General features: G+C 36.5%; 1 protein-coding gene across 3 annotated transcripts in view; it reads left to right on the top strand.

Annotated features, from left to right (window-relative positions):
* LOC114458385 (synaptosomal-associated protein 25-A-like) overlaps positions 1-19238 on the top strand; it is a 160665-nt gene extending 141427 nt beyond the window's left edge. For 2 of the 3 annotated variants that reach the window (XM_028440766.1, XM_028440767.1), the window contains exons 4-8: positions 810-858; positions 8786-8903; positions 13557-13676; positions 15227-15371; positions 16833-19238. In XM_028440766.1, the coding sequence (XP_028296567.1) occupies positions 810-858; positions 8786-8903; positions 13557-13676; positions 15227-15371; positions 16833-16901 (501 nt within the window). In that variant the 3' untranslated portion in view covers positions 16902-19238. Of the gene's footprint in view, positions 1-809; positions 859-8424; positions 8543-8785; positions 8904-13556; positions 13677-15226; positions 15372-16832 lie in introns of all 3 variants that reach the window. The other variant, XM_028440771.1, reaches the window with a different exon arrangement.
* The last annotated feature ends 2201 nt before the right edge of the window (positions 19239-21439 follow it).

Raw genomic sequence — 21439 nt, 5'->3', positions numbered from 1 at the left:
ACAGTTCAGTGATGCGTTAGAAGTCTTTATTTCTAGAAGCCTGACCTTTATAGATTTGAAGAATTTGCTCTGACATCCCATCACAAGATGCCTTTAGATGTTTTGAGCTGTTGGTGCAAATATCAGCTCTTTTGGTGTGTTTGAAGTGCTTTCTTCACTAGTTTTATTTTGACCCCCTTGTTCTCAGCCTGGCTACCTCGACAGCAGTGGTTCCCAAACTTTTTTTTTAATCATATTTGTTATACTGTGTTACAAAAACAGAGTAATAAGGATTAGTGCACAAAGTGGCAAGATGTGCCAGCTCACATATTTTTACTCTGTTTTATTTTATTTGGACTAGATTTATATTTAAGAAAGTGAAAGTATCGAATACAGTTGAGATTGTGTGTGGTTTGCATTGAAAAAGAATAATACTTATTTAAGCTTTTTCAGCTTTCAGCCTTTTCCTGCACTATATGTCAATTTCTGTGTTATTATGTATTGTTTTTTAATTGTGCAAAATAGATACATATAAATAAATAAATAGATAAATACAATAACATTTCAAAATGTAATTTAAATCAGTATTATTATTATTATTATTATTATTATTATTATTATTATTGCTCTACATTTCAGGCGACCCCAAGGTTAAAAACCCTGCTCTGTAGCTCTGTTTATTATCTGTGGTGTTGCACACGATTCATATATAACACTGGTGATTCCAGTTATTCTGACCCACTTTTATCATCCTGTTTGCTCTGCGGACCTTTTCTAATCTTTCACATTTTCCTTCTGCTTCCTTTTCCCTGACCTTTTCTGCCCGTTAGAGTAAAGATGCTGGCATCAGGACTCTGGTCATGTTGGATGAACAGGGAGGTAAGTTGGCAGGGAAAGGTCACTGAACCGTCTGCTTCACTTCAAACTGCTCTTCTGCTCCTGCTAAATATGTCTCATGGTGCATGAAAAAGGACTTCTCATCAATTGATCCAATGTATCACTGCACAATCTCTGTCCTATCTGCAATGGGATCACTGACATTTATGGTTTTACAGCCACAAAAGGCAAGGAGTATAGTCAGTGAACTTCAATTATGTCAATACAACTGTTGTCACACCCCATATTCATACTTCTTTTACAGTAATTGTTCTCTATGATTCTGTATTTATTGTATGCACTGACACCTGAAGGATAATCATATAATCAGAAGCTCTCTATATATACTGTACCTACCTATCTGAGGTTTCAGAATAGCTGGAAGGGCCCCAAAAACATCAGACTAAACTAGACAGTGGCTGTGTTTGAAATGAAATGGTACACTAATTAGGGATGGGAATTGATAAGAATTTAGCGATTCTGATTCCATTGTCGATACTGCTTATCAGTTCGATTCCTTAACGATTCTCTTATCGATTCTCATTGCGTGAGGGAATAAAATAATATGAATGGATTTGTTTGCTTTAACTCTATTATATTATCTTTGTTTCTTTAAATTTCCTGCAGGGATATCAGCTCTCTTTTAATCCACCAGGTATAGATTGATTTCACTGGATAATAATATATACACTATATGACACTTTGGCTGCTAACATTTGATAATATTTACAGTGCTCTTTTTGAACTTGAACAGCTTGATTCAAAACAATTAATTATTTTGTAAAAAAGAACATATTAACCAAAAATACAGCTGCACCTATCAACTATATGGTGAAAGGAGCTTCACTTGGCACTAGCATAAACACAATAAACAGAACCTGGAGTGGTTTATCGTTACCTTCACCATGTAAAGCAGATGATGCTGAGATGTTAGCTCCGCTCCTGCTTCTCCCTGGATGAGACTCACCATCCCTAACTCATGTATCAAACAGTCTACATTTCCACAAATGAATTGCATGATGGGTAGACAGATGTTTCTGCATATTGGAAGTGTTTCCTCCCTTTGTTGAAATTAGCCATGTTGCAAGTCAGAATCAGAATCAGAATCAACTTTATTGACCAAGAGTGTATGAATACACACAAGGAATTTGTCTTGGTGACCTGTGCTCTCTCAGATAGTGTAACATTAAATAATAACAATCAACTAGAATAAAGAAAAATAAATTAAAAAAGAAGTATAAACATAAATATAAATATATAAGTATAAGAGTAGTTAGACTAATATGTGCAAACAAACTAAAATAACAAGATAATAATAATAATAATAATAATAATAATAATAATAATAATAATAATAATAATAATAATAATAATAATAAGGTTGAACTTCCTCAGCTGACGCAGGAAGTACATCCTCTGCTGTGCCTTTTTCCTGGTTGTGTCTATGTGGGAGGACCACTTCAGGTCCTGTGAGATTGTGGATCCCAGGAACCTGAAGGAGTCCACGGTAGCCACTTTGCTATTCAGAATGGTAAGGGGGGTGAGTGGGGGGGGGGATTTCTCCTGAAGTCCACTGTCATCTCCACAGTCTTAAGCGAGTTCAGTTCCAGATGTTTCTGACTGCACCAGAGAGCCAGCTGTTCCACCTCCCGTCTGAAGGCAGACTCGTCCCCATCCCTGATGAGACCGATGACGGTGGTGTCGTCTGCAAACTTCAAGTAGCCCTAGTATCATCTTTTCGAGTGAAATATAGTCAAACTTTCGAGTGCTTCTGCCTTGGCGCCATTGTTGGAAAAGTTGGAAACCAAAAAAATGCTGCTTGCGTGTGATGTCATCACTTATTTGCGACATAAGAGGAACCGATAAGCGGAATTGACGGGCAAGCAAACAAAGGATTCCTAGTAATTAGACTACTACTCAGTTTTCGATTCCCATTCCTAACGCTAATGTACTACTAAGTTTGACGTCAAATTGAGTATGTAGTGCATTCACATTAGATAGTACAGAAAGATTGAGTATGCACGAAATACTCGGATGTATACTATATCAGGACATTTTTTAAGTATGCACGATGGGCACACTAGTCATACTCACCCGCCCCATGATGCATTGCGAGCGGAACGTAAAATCGTCCTGGGACCAGCTTCAAGCTAAAAATCAAACATCTCCTTTTCAAAACAAAAGCATCTCTCGTTGTCTTCCATTAGTTTTTTAATGCTTTTGTAAATAGGGCTCTTGTTTTGAAGTTAACCGGAAGTTTCATCAGTAGTAAATGTTGGACAATATGGAATCTCCAAAATGTTATAATGAAATGTGTTTACGTGAGTTTTATGGATGAAATGAGCACGTTAATATTCTGCTTAGTCACTTTCTCGCTTAAAATGTTTTCAGAACTTTCAAAGATGGAGTATCAACGGAGATATTTAGCCTCAGTGTGCTTCAGGTTTTTGTCGTAGGTTTGAAATGCATCTTGGGAAAGTTGGAAGTAAACTTCAGTGCTCATCATCCTAATCCTACTCATAGTATATACAGTATATACTCATTGAGTATGTAGTGTATAATACAAAGTGTGCTATTTCAAACAGTAAATTAAAGAAGATAGATTTAATGATCATTTTGAGAATCATTACAATAAAATAGACGTATTCTATTGTTTAATGATTGGAGGAGTCCACAAGCTGTTCTGGCTGTAGTGTGTCCTCTCTTTTTACACTCAGGCATATGTTTTATCTTAGGCTAGTCTTGAAACTTCTCTTGGTAACCACTTTTCATTAGCTTAAAGTATAGTAAATAAGTAGTACAAACTGTATTTTTTGACATAAATTGTCATTTATAGTCTTTCAAGGGAAAATGTTTTCATCAACTCCCAAAACATACAGTGTGAAAAAAATTGGAGGCATTATCTAATTTGCTTAATAAGAAAATAGAGCTGTGAACAGAAATGAATTCCTTTTAGGGGTGTCCTGGTAAGACTATTTTAAATTCCAGTGTGATACTCATATTGGAACTTTTCGTATTGGAATCATGCATAGTTTTCTGACTTATTTTATAGAGTGGAATGTTAGAAATGGCTTGATCAAGTGATATTACTCATTTTTAACAGTAAGGAGAAAAACAAACCCATTTATTATTAACCTATGGCTACATTTTCAGCTTGAACGAAAAAGATTCATCTTGAAGACCCCAAAAAAACAACCTCAGTAAATCCAATAAAGCAAATTATGTATCACAGTGCTTACATCAGAGATTTTGGTGACACTACATAAAGTTTTTGAAGATAATGCTGACATTACGCTGTCATTATTATGACATGACACCTGTCATTAGCATGAATAAGGTGTCATGAAGGCTGTCACTAAGTGTTGGTAACCCTAACCCCATTAGATCCCTCCACCTAACCCAAAAAATGCCAGCTTTGCTCCAAAGGTGTCATAATTTAGCACTTTATTCATGCTAATGACAACGTAATGTCAGCCTTTATGTATAAAGCTTCAAGTAAAGTGTTACCGAGATTTTAGGTGCAGGCCGATACAATCTTATACTCTTTTTTTTTTTTTGCCGATATCAGACCGATATACAATATCAGTATTGGAACGGGACACTCTTAGTTACTTTACAGTTGTTATGGAACCAAATAAGGTTTTTGTTGTTTTTATTTTATTTGTAGCAGCACCATAGAATAGCAAAAGTAAACCGTAAGAACACAAATAAATATCAACATAAACTAAAATAAATCAATAATAATAATAATGAATCAAAATTTTAAATCAAGAACAAAACCTTGCACAGATAAAAAGTGTAAAGGAGCGTGCAGTCATTGTGAGTGTGTAGGATGTGTGTGTTTTTGTGTATTACCAAGGGCTTGTGCTTAGTGCTATGCGTGGAAGAGCAGCCTAATTGGACTGCCAAAGGAACAGATAGCGTTTCTTCCTTTATCCCTCCCATTTTTTTTCCCCTTCGCACTAAATGATCCAATGTACTCGGCTGTTATCACAGCAATCAATTCACAGTTTTAAATTACCTCTGGCTCCAAGCTGTTCTATCCTACACCTGCCCTCCATCTGTCTCTCTCTGCCTTCTGCAGTTTCCTCTTTTTTCTGTCCTCCATTCTTCTTCCTTCTTTTCTGATGATTATTATTACATAGCTGTTTCCTGCCATAGTTCTTTCTTTCTGCTCATTCTCTTCTCTGTTTTGCTTCAATGATTTCCTTTTAAATTGAAGCCTGTGCAGCCAGTGGTGGGTAATACAGACCTGTTAAGCTGTCAAATGAGGTGTGTGACTAATCCACCTGCCCTTTACACACAAACACACACACCTACACAGGTCACACAGTGGAGGAGACGCAGAGTTAGGTTAGAGGTACAGCTGTGTGCGGCTAATGAGTCTCTCCCTGTTGGCTGTTACATGAATGTTGACCTAAATCACATCCAGTCAGTGCTGATGGATTACAGCTACGCCTCAGTGAACCTCTGCCACTCGCTCCATGTTAGCACGCAGTGCTAACTTTCACTGCACCAGAAGTGGCTTGTGCTTCATGTTCATTGTAATTACATTTATTCAGCATGAACTGAATAACCCAATGTGAACATCAACAGAATAGTGGCGATTTTTAAAATTACCTCTATGAAATGACTGCTTTAATACCATATCCAAATATCGTATTTTTACATGCATTATAACAGAAACTCATTTATTGGTAATTGTTAATGTGTATTATTTCCAGCAAGATTCTTTTTGTCTTCTTTTTGAATAGTATGTTAAGGTTTAATTAAGTGTTACTTAGGAAATCCAGTTTGATCTCCCGACATGTTTTGACTGTCAACTGGCAGTCTACTATTCAAAAAGAAGATATATCCATATGACTGACCTAATAACACTGAACAACACAGAGCAATCACATAGAGGACAACGCAACAAAAACATTGTTCCAACACCCACTCTGTGTACAAGGACAACTTCAAATAGTAAAGGAAGTAGATTAGGAGATGATGGACAGGTCTAATCACATACTCAACACACACACATACTGACTAAAGGGTGTAGGCAGGACACACATACCCATGGACACACAGGCAAAGCAATATTAGGCATTTACAGAAAACATTAACAAACAAATGACAAACAATGCACGGCCAACAGAAGCGTTAAAAAAAATGTAATCGGGCCTACAAAAAAATCTGAATCATAAATCATACAAACCAACTCTGCCATCAAACAACAAAACAAACAAAAAAAAGACCTACACAAAATAAATCAAAAGAGAAAATTAAATACTGATCAGAAACACAAAACTAAGCCCTACAAACAACACTTATACCACGTGTGCCAAACTGAAATCCGGCCCTTTAAAGCTCCCATTTCGGCCCCCAGGAGGAAGTAAAAATAACAGTGAAAACATGAATGATTGTGTAAATGACCAACTAATTCACTAGTAGATATCTCAGTCCCTCCAAATACACAAATTCAATTTAACTGCATAATTCTTTTTACTCATTTTACCCATGCCTATGTCACGTGATGGAAATGTTTTTTAATCTCAAATTGTTGTAAGTACTGTAAGTTATTCCAAAATCTTAAAATTTTCCTCAACATTTTCTCCAAAAACTCCCCAAATTAAATAAATATTGGTCACAAAATTAAATTTAAGTGAAGGTCCTGCAGGGACTGAAATCTGTCACTTATTGGTTTGATATTGTCGGTGCCTTACATTCTTTAAATACTATTATACGTGGAAGGGCAAACTAGGGCACATGAATGATAAAATATTATCATCATATCATGATAATTTTTTTACCGCCTATAGTCTGCGGCCCAATTAAGATTAAACTGCTCCGTATTTGGCCCCTGAGCTAAAATAATTTTGACACCCCTGCCTTATCTATCAATCCTTATTAAAGGGTTTAAACAAGTGATTTATGTCTAAAACTATCATTTATTTCAGGTCTGCCACTTTATCTGCTATGCTATGCATTTAATTTATGAAACTGCCCTTATGTCAAGATTGGATTTTTTGAGAAGCTTAGGTTCAAAGGTTGGTTTGAAATGTGTGCGTATAGCATGCATTGGGCAACATGCCACATGCGGCCCACGGTTGCATTTTGTTTGAAACCCAAAGTAAATGCACAAAATAACTCCAAAAACACACAAAACAGCAAAAATGGCACAAAATAACAACAAAAGACACAAATTTACTCCAAAGACACTTAGCACGACAAAGAATACACACAAAAATAAGCAAAACGAGAACATGAATCACTCAGGACAACAATAATACACAAAGTGACACGTAACATACACAAAGCAACAACAAAAACTCACGTAAATACTCCAATAATGCACAACATAAGCACAAAATCAGAGAAAAATATACAAATTGACAACAAAAAAAGACTAAGCCCCTTTATTTTTTTTTTCAGCTTGGTCATTATTCTAGTTTCTGAGACGCTATTCTGATATTGTGGCCCTCAGATCAGACAGTCACGTTTTTGTGGCCCCCATTGTGATCAAAGTTGCCTGTCTCTGGCGTATAGTCAGTCCTTCAACATTGTGGAGGTTTAAATCTTGACATTTCAGTTTGATTCACAGTGTAATGTTCAGACATTTATTCAAATCTATCTTTATAAGGACCTATTGATTTTTTTTAATTAATACAAGTTACAACTTTGACAGAGGAAGACCTACCTGCACATGAACACTAGTTTTTCTATTTTTTCATTTGACATATTTCATGAACTACATATACTAGCTGATTGCTTGGCTTCCTGTTTGTTGAACTCAATAACACTTTTTGTTTGATCAGCGAGGTACTGTACATCCTTTGGTTTGACATGAAATGACCCCGCTCCTATCGCCTGTTGCCTGCTTTGCAAGCTGCATCTATAGCCAGAATGTTTAGAGCAGGGGTCACCAACATGGTGCCCGCGGGCACCAGGTAGCCCGCATGGACAGTGTGAGGGGCCCTCAGGAGCTCTAGTCACCAATGAGCTCCATCTAAAATCTGGTTAACTTTCAAGGATTCAAACTCACAAAGATAAATACATAGAGAGATGTAGTAAGAACTTAACTAGTAAAGTCAAATACAGCTGATAATTTTCTTATTGAATGAACCATGTTTAAATATTTATTTTCACTGAAGAATTGTGACGAATATTTTTGTTGCAGATTTGGTGCTGCTCAGTGGTATGTTATATACCAGTATAATATGATATATACATAAAAAAAATTTATATATATATATATATATAAGGTTTTTTTTTTTTTTAAACGCAAGTTGGATTTTCTATATAATTTAATGAAAATGAAACAAAGCATAAATTAGGAGAAATAATAAAGTTATTCTTAGCCTGTTTTATTATCTTAACCAAGTATAACTGTGAACATTTAGTATTTAAGACATTCATTTCTAACTGGTAGCCCTTTGGACTATTCAGTAGCTATGACGTAGCTCACAGTTTCAGAAAAGTTGGTGACCCCTGGTTTAGAGCCTTTCAGTGGTAATGTAGAGCGCCAACCCCCAACTCCAACCAGTCCACTTTATTTCACTCCTCTCATGCCTTTGTCCTCACCAGAACAACTTGATCGTGTGGAAGAAGGCATGAACAAGGTGAACGCAGACCTGAAGGAGGCCGAGAAAGATTTAAAAGATATAGGACAATGCTGTGGTCTGATATGCCCATGTATTAAAAAGTAGGTACCGGCCAGGAGCTGCTGCGCTCTTGCCTGTCCAGTCCTGGTGATGGTGATGGTGGTGGTGGTGATGGTGATGGTGATGTCTGATGTCTCTCTTGTCACAGTCAATGTCTTTTTTGTCTCTTCTCCTTTGTCTCCCCCCCTCTCTTGACCCTTCCCCCGCGACTTCCTCCTCTCTTCTCTTCTTCTCTTGTGCTTTCGTTCTTTTGCTGGAATATATGACAATGTGTTGCTAATCAGAACAACTGGAGCGCATCGAGGAGGGGATGGACCAAATCAATAAGGACATGAAGGATGCAGAAAAGAATTTGAACAATCTAGGACAGTTCTGTGGTCTATGTTCATGTCCCTGTAACAAGTAGGTGGTGCCCGTGTCAGCCCCAATGCATGTTTTCCAGTGCCCGCCTGTACCGGCCTTTCTTCTCCATCCGCCTGCCTCTGCTGTTTAGAGCATGGTGAACTGTGGCCTAAAAAATCACAACACACTCTTTAAACAGGCAGCGGCACTGCATGCATGGGCATGTGTGTGTGTCTGAGACTGAGTCAAAGATGAAGTGCTTGCACGGACAATGCTGAAGTGCTGCTAAGCTGTGTTTGCCTTCTGGCCTCAGAGGCCACTGTTCCTTTAAGCCCTTCATTCCACATTGGATGAGAGATTGTCAACCAGCAGGTAGCAGCATCAGCCAAGGTCTCATCATGAACATCTACCGTTCCTCTGCACCCGAACCCAACACCCACCCTGAAACATCACCCTGTGCTGCTCACTCCCAATCAAACAGAAAATACACTTGTTGACTCTTTTCTCATCTGAATGATAAATAATATCAATGATTTTTTCAATGATATATTAGTTTATATATATATATATATATATATATATGGGCGCACGGTGGCTTAGTGGTTAGCACGTCTGCCTCACAGCAAGAAGGTCCTGGGTTCAAGCCCTGGGGTGGACACTTGGGTCCTTTCTGTGTGGAGTTTGCATGTTCTCCCCGTGCTGCGTGGGTTTCCTCCGGGTACTCCGGCATCCTCCCACAATCCAAAAACATGACTGTAAGGTTGATTGGAGTCTCTAAATTGCCCATAGGAGTGAATGAGAGAGTGAATGGTTGTCTGTGTCTCTGTTGCCCTGTGATGGACTGGCGCCCTGTGGTGGGTGTACCCCCGCCAAGCGCCCTATGAGAGCCGGAGATTGGCACCGGCAGACCCCCGCGACCCTGTCAAAACAGGAATAAGCGGGTAAGAAAATGGATGGATGGATATATATATATATATATTTGTTGGGTCAATTACATTTGCAATTATCCATGTTCAATTACAATTCAACTATGATTAAAGTGACCCGCATTTTTTCCAATGATATGTAAATTACAATTATTTTGTACCATAAACTCAATTACAATTACATTCTCAATTACTAATCTTTGATTACAATTAATCTCAATTACTGAGCCTGAAATAAATAACCTAATGAAAGTTAATATTCCTCTTGTGTTAGCTTTCTGTTAGCATCTCTTACGATCACTGGTCAGTTTTGACCCATGGCTGTAAAAAACACTAAAAATATTATCTATTATCTGTAATCGTATTTGTTTCTAATCTCTTGGTTACCATGTTAGGCTTCCTAATCAATGAAAATATTGGTATTAATATTTTTGATGTGGGCGTCTGAGCCGTTTTTCTGTCACAATACCCCTAGATTTAAACTTTTTTTAAATGGTAAAATGATCCTCAACTATATATGAAACATATTTTGATAATGGTTTACTACATAGGCCTATGTGTAAATCATAAAACTATATCATGGTTTCCCCAGTTGTGTGTTTAATTACATTGTGAATAACAGTTTTTATAGAATGTTCATGACAATTACAATTACAAAGTCTGAACTCAATTGCAATTCAATTATGATTACAACAGCAACATATTTCTTCATTTTTGATTGAAGTGAAGTCATCTAACCAGGGATTAAACAAGAAGGAGAAATGGATAAACCCTGAAACAAAATTTTGGAAAATACAAATTTTAAAACTGAAAATCAGAGGCTCAAAAAAATCTTATTCAACATTTTATAAAACTTACACAATATACTGACACAATATACTGACTCCTTGTACCAAGAGTGGGTCATTCACATCAGAAACCAGTTGCATCAAAGTGCTAACCAAACTGTTTATTGGGAGGAGCTTCTGACATGGGTGATTATGATTTTTAAAGATGCTGGCAGCGATACTTTTTGAACAGATATAGATTCATAGATCAATAAATCAAAGATAATTCATCACAAACAAATGTAGAAACAAAATTTCAAGCAATAATTTCAACTTTCTTCATTTGTTTGTGCGTAAATGATCTTAGATTTATTGATCAATGAGGTCATCACCATGTCTTTCGCTGATTAAAACAATTGATCATCACCCACCAGCAGCTTTAAAATCCAGACATAAACGGCCGATCCTGGTGTTTTGCATGACTTTCTGGGATCTGTTACACTGTCTGACTTTAGATTTGAGCTCAGCAATGATGTGCTGATTAGCTGGACAGAGCACATGGGTTCATATTTCATTTCTCATGAAGCACACACACTAGAGCAGTGCTGAGCTACTTTATCTTTATGTACAAACTCGTAACATTTCTACCATCATTAATGGATTTAAATGTCAAACTAAGACACCATTTAAAACACTTTATTGTAAGATTATGAATAAATAAATATACAGTATATATAAATATAAATTATTATAGTTTAACAGTCAATATTGAGTCCACATTTTACTCTAAAATGATTTCATAATAGAATCTACACAAGTCAGGCCCATGTGTTTTCTGAGCACACTCTACATGTGATACTAACATTTTGGTTTTAAAGGGGATCTTTTCATGATCTTTTTGTGTTTCTTTTATACACGCACACACACACACACACATTCATGGTGATCAACTCTGTTTATAATTTCTATTTTAAATGTCCTGAAGGTAAATTCATAAAAACATGACCAACACGGTAATAAAAGAACATAATAGATCCCCTTTAAAGCTCTTGTCTCCTGTGTTAGAACCAAACGTCTTTGTGATCTTTGTTTTCTCCGCTCCATATCTGCCAAACTATGGCCACTCAGTCATGTCTGAGCATGCTACTCTTATACTGTCTGGGATCTTTATACTGTTGTTTATCTCAGAGCTATAGAAAAAAAGCAAGTACCTGGAGAATAAAAACTACATGAACTATGTTTTTCCACTGAAAAGTACTAAAACTATTTGGAGCAAAATTATTATTTTTTGATATATTTTTGTCATCTCCTTTTTTTCTTTTATTATTTAAATTTGATTTGGGTTCATCTTACATTATTTTTTTTTATTTTTCGCCTTGTCTGCACATGCTGTCAAAGGTCAACACCACATGAAGTTCAATCTTTTTACAACAGCAATGAGTATTTTGTTATTTTTTGTTATATATATTACATGTATTTTATTGACTATTTGCAATTAAATAAATGCATTTATTTTATTGCATTAAGTTTATTTTATCTTACATTAAAGCAACCTATTTTATATCCCATTACATAAAAAATGTATATATTTGTTTCTCCTTTAGATGCTTTTTTTCTACAGCTCTCTGGTCCAACCTTTCACAGGCCAGCATTGTTGATTAATCCTGGGTTTTTGTTCAATCTTTCTTCTTTTGATGTAGAATCTTTCAATCCCTCATCGTCTGATCAAATGGCATGTGAAAGTGAATTCTTGCTTGTTTTTTGTAGCTTGTCTGGAGCACCTGATGGGTGGGAGCCACCCACCTCTCAGATTCTCCAAGCACAATGAAACAAACACTAAGAATTACATTTGCTTATTTGACAGCATGCAGTGTGTCACCCATCCAGTTGAAATGAAGGGCTGATGACAAATGACCGCTTTGTTTGTTTAAATCTAACCGTGCAGCTTTTTCTTCAGAGTCACAGCATGTATCTGATCCTGTTCTTCTCTTTGGTTTCTCCCTCCCCATGTAAACTATTGTGTACCATGCCTTGCATGTCCTCTCACCCTCCATGTTTAAACGTGTTTGTGTCGCCTCGTGTTTTGTATTTGAGCTTGTGGGAAAGTATTATCCGACGTTGACGTCCGTCACAAGACTCAATGCGAGCTTATTTGTGCTCCTATTGAATTGATCGGCATGTAAGATCAATTATTCACTAACAGACTGACAAATGCATGTATGACACTTTATCATACAGGGCTGCAACGTTGCTTTTAGTAAGCTAATTGGTTTCAGCAAGGCTTTCTAAACATGTATTTGTGTGTGTTTTGATAGTGAATCACATGCTCATTCATTCCACACACTGATTCATACACAAGCACACACTCATTACTAAGGGTGTAAGACCAAATCGATTCAGCGATATATCGCGATATTTCGCCGCGCAATTATCGTATCGATCCAAAAAATGTCCCAATTGATTTTTTAAATCATGTTTTCTTTACGAAAAAACATTTAATTGCGCTAACATACGCATAGCACGTAAACGCCCAACAGCAGGTGTTAGTGAACCACATCAGACCTTGTTAGTTGTTAACTATCTCACTCCTCAATGCAGTTTAGTTTGGAAGTTGATTTTGTTTAATAAAACAACTTTTTACTTTTTTAAAAGAATTTAAGAAATTGACACAATCAGAAAAAGTTTAACTGTTTGGAAAATGTAATTTTACAGTTTGATAAACATTCCACTTGTTTTTAATATTGGTACTTGAATTATAGTTAGCTACCATTTACTTGAAATCAAAAAATTAAATCAAATGTGTTTTATTACAATTTGTACTTGTAAAGGTGAAATTTGTAGTTATTGATATCGCGACATATATCGTATTGTTTAGTATCGGGATATATCGTATCGTGACATGCAAATTGTGAATCGTATCGTCAGATTCATGACAATGCACACGCCTACACACATACACACACACACACAGACTCCTGATGCAGCAGCTACAGCCGTGCTAACTAAAGTGTGTGTGGTAGGATTAAGGGCGGTGGCCAGGCCTGGGGAGGGAACCAGGATGGAGTAGTGAACAGTCAGCCTGGAGCTCGTGTGATGGATGAACGTGAACAGATGGCCATCAGTGGGGGCTTCATCCGCAGGTAAGCTCATAGTGTGTGTGTGTGTGTGTGTGTGTTTTGTATATAGATCTTTTTATTTTTTTTATTTACATGTATTTTTTTCATCTTATTTTGTTGTGTCTTTCCGCCAACTTTATTATTCAGGATGCGATATTTTAGTTTCAATCTTTTTCATCATTAGTAGTTGAAAGTTTACAGTTGAAACTACAAAAAAAAGAACAGAATGTGATAGAACTACTGTATATTCATCCCTGAGAGCAAATTTATATGTCGAGTAGTTCAAAACGGCAACATAGCAATATAATAGAGAATAAATATCCAAAATAGATAAATAAACTAAATAAGTGCTACTTTGACTTGCTTCTACAGGTACCGGCACATGCCTGTATGACAAAAAACATTAAAAAGAAGCAGAAATAAAAACAATTGAATTTTAAAAATTTGAAATTTTTAATAGGTTTAAAAGAAATAAAAACATTTTTATTTGTATTTATTTTTATTTTATTTATTTATTTATTTTTAATCATTTTTATTTCCAACATTGATTACACATTGAATGTGTTAAGTTATACAAATAATTCTGTTGGTTTGTTCTATTAAAGCTCCAAAAACAACATTTTTCCACTACAAAATGACTATTTAGGTGCACATGCTACTGAAAACATTTTTTTTAAATGGGGCAGAAATATGGACATTCTGTGACTGGTGGTGCTGAAATACACCATGTCAATGTGTCCGTAGTGAAAAAGTAAAAAATGCTCATATTAGCGTTTTTTCAAAACAGCAAATGGTTTTACACATAAAATATTTTCAATGACAAAACAGTACAGTATTATTTTACCCTTTATATTTCCCTTTTCCTAGTTTGAAATTCTTTAGATACTTTCAAATATGACTCGACTTACCCAGTCCCTGCTCAGTAAGGGTGTAAGAAAAAATTGATTTGGCGATATAGCGCGATATTTCACCGCGCAATTATCATATGGATCCAAAAAAGTAAAGAATTTTTTTATCTTGTTTTTTACAAAAAAACAAACATTTAATTGCGTTAAAATATACATAGCACGTAAACGCCTGGTCACTAGGTGTCAGTGAACCACCATTTTAAACTATTTTAGCTTGGAAGTTGATTGCACATACTGGGCACTTTTATACTGTAAATATATGTGGTTACTGTTTTTTTAAAGAGTTTAAAAACTTAACCAAATCAGAATCTGTTGTAGAAGCAAAAGTTAAACTTTTTTGAAAAATGCAATTTGACAGTTTGATAAACATACCACTTGTTTTTGATATTAGTTCTTGAATTCCAGCTAGTTTCCATTTACTTGTTCTTGCAAGTTTGAAAAAATTAAATAAATCGTATTTCATACCATTTTGTACTAGTAAAGGTGACATTTGTAATTATTGATATTGCGATATATTGCTATGAATACTGTATTGTCAAGTATTGGAATATATCGCATCATGACATGCAAATTGTGAATTGTATTGTATATCGTATCATCAGATACACTATACCACTGCTCAGTGCCAGTTTTGCTGATGAGCGTTCTCTGCCCTCTGTGTTCCAGGGTAACAGATGATGCCCGGGAGAACGAAATGGACGAGAATCTAGAGCAGGTAGGCGGGATCATTGGGAACCTGCGCCACATGGCTCTGGACATGGGTCAGGAGATTGATACCCAGAACCGCCAGATCGACAGGATCATGGAGAAGGTATGGCATGAAGGGAAACGTGCCGTGCACACAACTTTATCGTCAATCATTTATGTCCTAGGTTCCCAAAGTGGGGTACGCAAATTGTCATAGGGGGTACATGAAAAACAATTAACAACAGCGTGACAACATTATAAACTAGAATACACAGTAAATCGACCAGTAGTCAGGAGCCTCCATGCATACAGGGGCCAATGCATTGATAAATTGGCCCCTGTAACACTACCTTCTAGTGGTGACAAACATGAAAACTAAATATAGAAAAAGTCTTTACGTGGAGAACGATTAAAGACTCAGACTTTCTCAAACATTGCAGAGTTCTGTGCATCCTCTCAACCTCACCCTTCTAATTACAAACCATTCAACCTTTAATATTTTCAGATAATACGTTTAACACATTTTTGACTTTTTCAACTTTTTACTGTACAATGTTAGGCTGATGTTACTTTGTTAAGCTATTGCTAGGTTAATTTTAATGCTAAGTTAATGCTATTGCTAGGTTATTGCTTTTACTAGGCTAATGCTAATACCAGATGAGTGCTAAAGTTAGATTAATTCTAATGCCAGACTAATGCTATTCCTAGGATAATGCTAATATTAGGCTAATGTTATTGCTTATGCTAGGTTAATGCTAATCCTAGGATAATGCTAATATTAGGCTAATGTTATTGCTTATGCTAGGTAAGTGCTAATGCTAGGTTAATGTTATTGTTTGGTTAATATTAATGCTTGGTTGGTGTTAATGCTTGATTGGTGTTAATGTTATGCTAAAGCTAATGCTAGGTTAGGGCTAATGCTAGGTTAGTGCCAATGCTAAGCTAATGCTAATATTAGGCTAATGCTAAAGCTAACCTTAGGCTAATGCTCATGCCAAGTTAATGCTAGCTAATGCTAAGTTAATGCTAGCTAAGCAAATACTAAGCTAATGTGGTGTGACGTGGGCCAGCACCTGCATCCTCACTTGCATTATCTTCAGTAAATGCAAATATTCTAGTTAAAGTTGTGGGTAGTTGTATTTCATAGTTTCAGGGTGATGAATATGTTGTATTACTAGTATATGTTCAATCAACAAATGTTTGGTAATTTTTTCCAAAATGGAAGAGATTGTTTCTCACTGAAAATGCCAGTAGGCTAATTAAATACATAAACTGCGTGATAATTCTGAATAAGATGGTTTTTTGTGTGCTTACAGATTATTATTATTTTCATTTCATTATATATTATTCCTCAACATGACATGGCAAATTTCACTGTAGGGATACAATATATATGACATTACATTATTATGTTTTTTAAGTGTGCAGAAGTAGGGGGTACATGGCTTCAGGTTAAATGTATCAGGGAATACGGGATTGTGAAATGTTTGGGAACCACTGGTTTACGTAAACTAAAGGAAATCTTTTTTTTTTTGTAATGGTTTTCAACATGAACTGCTTAACCGTCACTGTTTTCCTCGTTCAGGCCGACTCCAATAAGACCAGGATTGATGAGGCCAACCAGCGCGCTACAAAGATGTTGGGCAGTGGCTAAACTGCTGCAGATCCAAGTGCTTTCATCCCTGTTTTACCCCCAATCACCTTCAAACCAGAACAAAACCAAATCAACCCAGACCTGAACACACCCCGTGCCCATGTCCTTTTTGCTTAACAGCAGACGCAGTAATACGCTTTGATTGTGATACTGATAAAGGTTTGCACACATGCACAAATCATTTACTCCATCGTCACTGAAACTCCGCCCCTCTCCCTCATCGTGTCTTTGATGTTGTTCTGTGATGTCGGTCTCTTACTTTGTTAAATAGTTTTGTTACATGGCCTCTCCAGTGTACATAGTGCTTCTTTAATGGCTTCGATGATTTAGATCCTTCCTGATGTTCTCTCTTCTTCTCCTTTCTTTTTTTAAGTCTATGTGTATAATAAAACTACACGTACTCAACATTTCCAACATGACCTTTTGTTGGCGTTCTGATGTTGCCCATGTGAGACACACTGTGTATCCATCAGCTAAGATGTTGTGATGCTACATGATAAGTTCATAGTCATTTTTGTTGTGGTTATAGTGGACAGCCTGTGACACAGCCTGGCCACGTAGTCATGGAAACTGGTACATCAAATACACTCAAAGTTACCGGAAGAAAATCCATCAGGCGTAAAGGAAATTGTTTTTTTCAGATTTTTGTCCCAAAGTATTTGAATACAGTATCTATGACACCTGAAATGACCATTAATCCCTCAAAATGATGAACTTTGGAAAATGTGTTGCCCTCTTCCACAATGTAATGAAACGTCCTATAGAGGTCGCTTTTTAGATGGTGAACTTATGTTAACCATAAAAGGTGGAACCCCTCAGTTTGGTTCTACCGTCAAAGGGAGTTTTTCTCCTCCATCGTCACTTTGTTGTAGTTTTTAACACAACCCTTTAAATTTGAAACAAGTGCCATGAGATGACTGTGCTGTATTTGGCACTTTATAAATAAGAAATTCAACTGAATTGACAAATCTGATCAATGTAAAAGGCCTGTTAATCAGAGGTGTGGACTTGAGTTACATGACTTTGACTCGACTTGGACTCAAGTCACAAATTTGATGACTTTAGACTCAACTTGACAAAATAACCAAGGACTAGCAACTCGACTTAAAAACAAATGACTCGTGACTGAACTCGGACTTTAGACCATCGTTAGACAGGTTAGTTTTACCCTACTGATGATGTGTTGTTGCAATAGTAATTGCTAACTTCCTGCCCTTCCACGACAAAAGATTTTATAAAATGCAATTATTATTAATGAGCAATAAGTCTGCTCAAACCTGCTGGATGGCACTCTGCCATCCCACTTTGATTGACAGGTCAACCTTTAAACAAACTGGCAGCCAATCAGGAAGCAGCTGAAAACAACAAGCTAGGCTGAGATGTGCGCGCACTAGCAGAGAAAGTGATTCCAAGAGTGACATCCTTTGGATTTATAGATTATACCATCATTAATAGTTGATATGGACAAATTATACCATGTTCTACTTCCCAGTGTGAACATTGTTTGTTTGGTTAACAGAGGAACTTTGATCATTTAAAAAATTTAGAAGATGCTGGATTGATATGTTTATAAAAGCATTATGTCAGATTATATTGTTATTTGACAAATATGTAGTGTGTTCAAGTAATTCATTGTTTAAATCAGTTAGATAAACTTGTTCTGTAAAATTGCACTAGCTGTGGTACATTATGTACTCTTGACTTATTAAGACTAAACTAAAGAAACTAAAGTTAAGGACTTTTGACTTGAGACTCTAGAAGCAGTGACTTGTTCCCACCTCTGCTATTAATGCCATCACTAGGAACCATTGAGGTAGCTACACTAGTACCAGAGCTTATTATGATCAGTTGTTAATAAGGAATAACTTTTTCCTCAGCTGTAAAAATCTTTTTCTTTTTGAATATTTTTTTTAATGCTACAACTTCTACATTTTGTGGTCAAAAAATTATAAAAGATATATATTTACCAACACTAGTAACATGAGCATGAGAGGACATGGAGCTCAACAGCATTTAATTCATTCTGTGGACACAGATAGAGAAAGGTCAACGACCTCCCAGTATCTCAATGTAGCCCCCAGCATTAATAATATAGTGCAATAAATGTGTTATGCATGTCCGCCTGCTGCCAGATAAAACTGAAATATTCATCTTTACAGATGAAAATATCCAAATATGGCAACCGCATGCCACGTAATGTATGTAGGCCACACACAGAGGAGATGCCTGTACTTATCTGCAGTAGTGCCACTCTCCATTTCATATCTCTGTACCAGACTGTGACCGTCAGTGTGAAACAATCCCCTGGGAAATGCCAATAAAAACATCATAAACTGAGTCACCTGCTCATTTCTGTCATAATAGTTGTTCATTTATCTAAGGGACAGTTTAGTTCAAGTGGAATTGCAATTTCAGTGTGGCTGCTTGCTTGCACACAGCAGAGTTGTTCACAATATAAATGCATTTGTCCTGAAGTAAAACTGTGACGTTTCTTTGATCCATTGCTGACATTTGCAAAAGGCTGTGCAGGTCCCTGATGGTCTAGTGGTAAGGATTTGGTGTTTTCATTGCCAATGCCTGGGTTAAATTCCCGGTCAGGGAAGAACAAGAACTAAGTAGAATCTGTTCATTTCTACCTCATAGGTTAAACAATATGTTTTGAAAGTTTGTAGCTCGTTTGTCTATTCTGAAAGTATTACGGCACTCTGCCATTGTGAGCAACAATTAACTGTTCTCACACTGTACAGATGCCGGGTATCATTGGCCTTCCTGTCTGTATCTTCTGTCACTGTTAGTATAGTGGTCAGTATCTCTGCTTGTCATGCAGAAGACCTGTATTAAATGCCCTGACACGAAAATCCCATACTAGAATTTGGGAACTCTCTGTATTTCAAATACAAAAGCATCAACATAAATCTTCCAAATTACATTCCTTGCCATAGACAAACCTAAACGTCTATTTTAAAGAATTAGATAAAGTTGACACTATAGTTTGGTAGATGATCATGACTTCCAGGTATGAGTGCATACCAGTCCTGAAGCACAAAGTGTCTCTCAGTTGTATTCCCACAATTGCTAATATTTTCCTGTTAGGAGGTACACATTTTATCTGTTGTAATAAAGCTACAGTTTGAAACTCTACACACTGGGGAAAATTATCTGCATTGACCAGGAATCAGACCCGGATCTCTCGCATGGCAAGCGAGAATTCTACCATTGAACAACTATGCAGTTGAGCCATATAATACTGGCCATGATGGTGTCAAAGGTGGAAGGAACAAATGGACAATTTAGTTTGGTTCCAAGTGATTGTGTTCAGATTATGGATTTTACATTTCACACTTTCTCTTGTCAAGCTCCACCTCACACGGCATCGAGTTATGACATCTATCTCACTTTATAGTCAGAAAAACCCAAAGAATTACACTGTGACGGACTGACGTCTGAATATGAAAAAGAAATCTGCTCTGTATCTAATGCAGGATCAGATACTAAAGCGTCCTGGGTTGAATTTACTAAGAGTTGTGCAATTCAGACTGCATTGAAAAATTAATGCAAGTCATACATGAGCAAAAAAAAGTCTGATTTGGGCCTGTGAACACAGCTGTGCGGTAAGTGGAGGATGATTTGGTGTGGGATGCATTGTGTACCATGAAAAGCATTCATTTGTATTTAAGTCAAATGATGCAAACATCTTTATCATCAGGAACATTGTGAGACAATCTTGTCTTATGTTTTGCTTTAAACCAGGGGTCACCAGCCGTTCTGACACTGTGAGCTACTCCATAGGTATGTACAGTCCAAAGGGCTTCCAGTTAGAAAAGCACTTCTTAAATACTACTATTTTCACGGTTTCACTTTATTCAGAGCAGTGGTTCCCAAAGTGGGGTACGGGTACCCCCAGCGGTACCCAAATTGTCCTAGGGGCTACTACTAATGCTAGGCTAATACTAATCTTAAACTGATGCTAGCAAATGTTAATCTTATGTTAATGCTTATAATATGTTCATGCTAATGCTATGTTAATGCTATTGTCATGCTAATGTTAACTCTTGCTTGCCAATGCTAATGCTAGGCTAATACAGTGTTCAATGATGTGGGCCAGCACCTGCATCCTCACTTGCATTTTCTTCAGGAAATGCAACTATATTGTTCCTCAACAGAATAGGTCAAATTCAGAGACATTTTCACTGTATGGCTACATTGTATATGATTTTACATTATTGTGTTTTTCAAGTGTGCAGGTGTAGGGGGTACATGGCTTCAGGTTAAATGTCCGACGGGGTACGGGACTGTGGAAAGTTTGGGAACCACTAATATATATATATATATAATTATTATTATTATCATTGTTAGTGATGCTGCAGAATTTTACTCATCTATACTTCTACATTGAGACGTAATAATAAAGAAATCGTGAGTTCAAATCATGCAAAATCGAATATTTTAATAATTCAAAATGCAAGCATACGTTTGGGTTATTTATTTATTCATCATGTGCAAAGTTCAGGATTATTACATTCCAAAAATGTGAATTA

Source organism: Gouania willdenowi, chromosome 3 (genome assembly GCF_900634775.1).
Source record: "Gouania willdenowi chromosome 3, fGouWil2.1, whole genome shotgun sequence".
NCBI classification, from domain to species: Eukaryota; Metazoa; Chordata; class Actinopteri; order Blenniiformes; family Gobiesocidae; genus Gouania; species Gouania willdenowi.
Note: the sequence above shows the minus strand (reverse complement) of the source record. Positions and strands in the feature narration are given on the sequence as shown.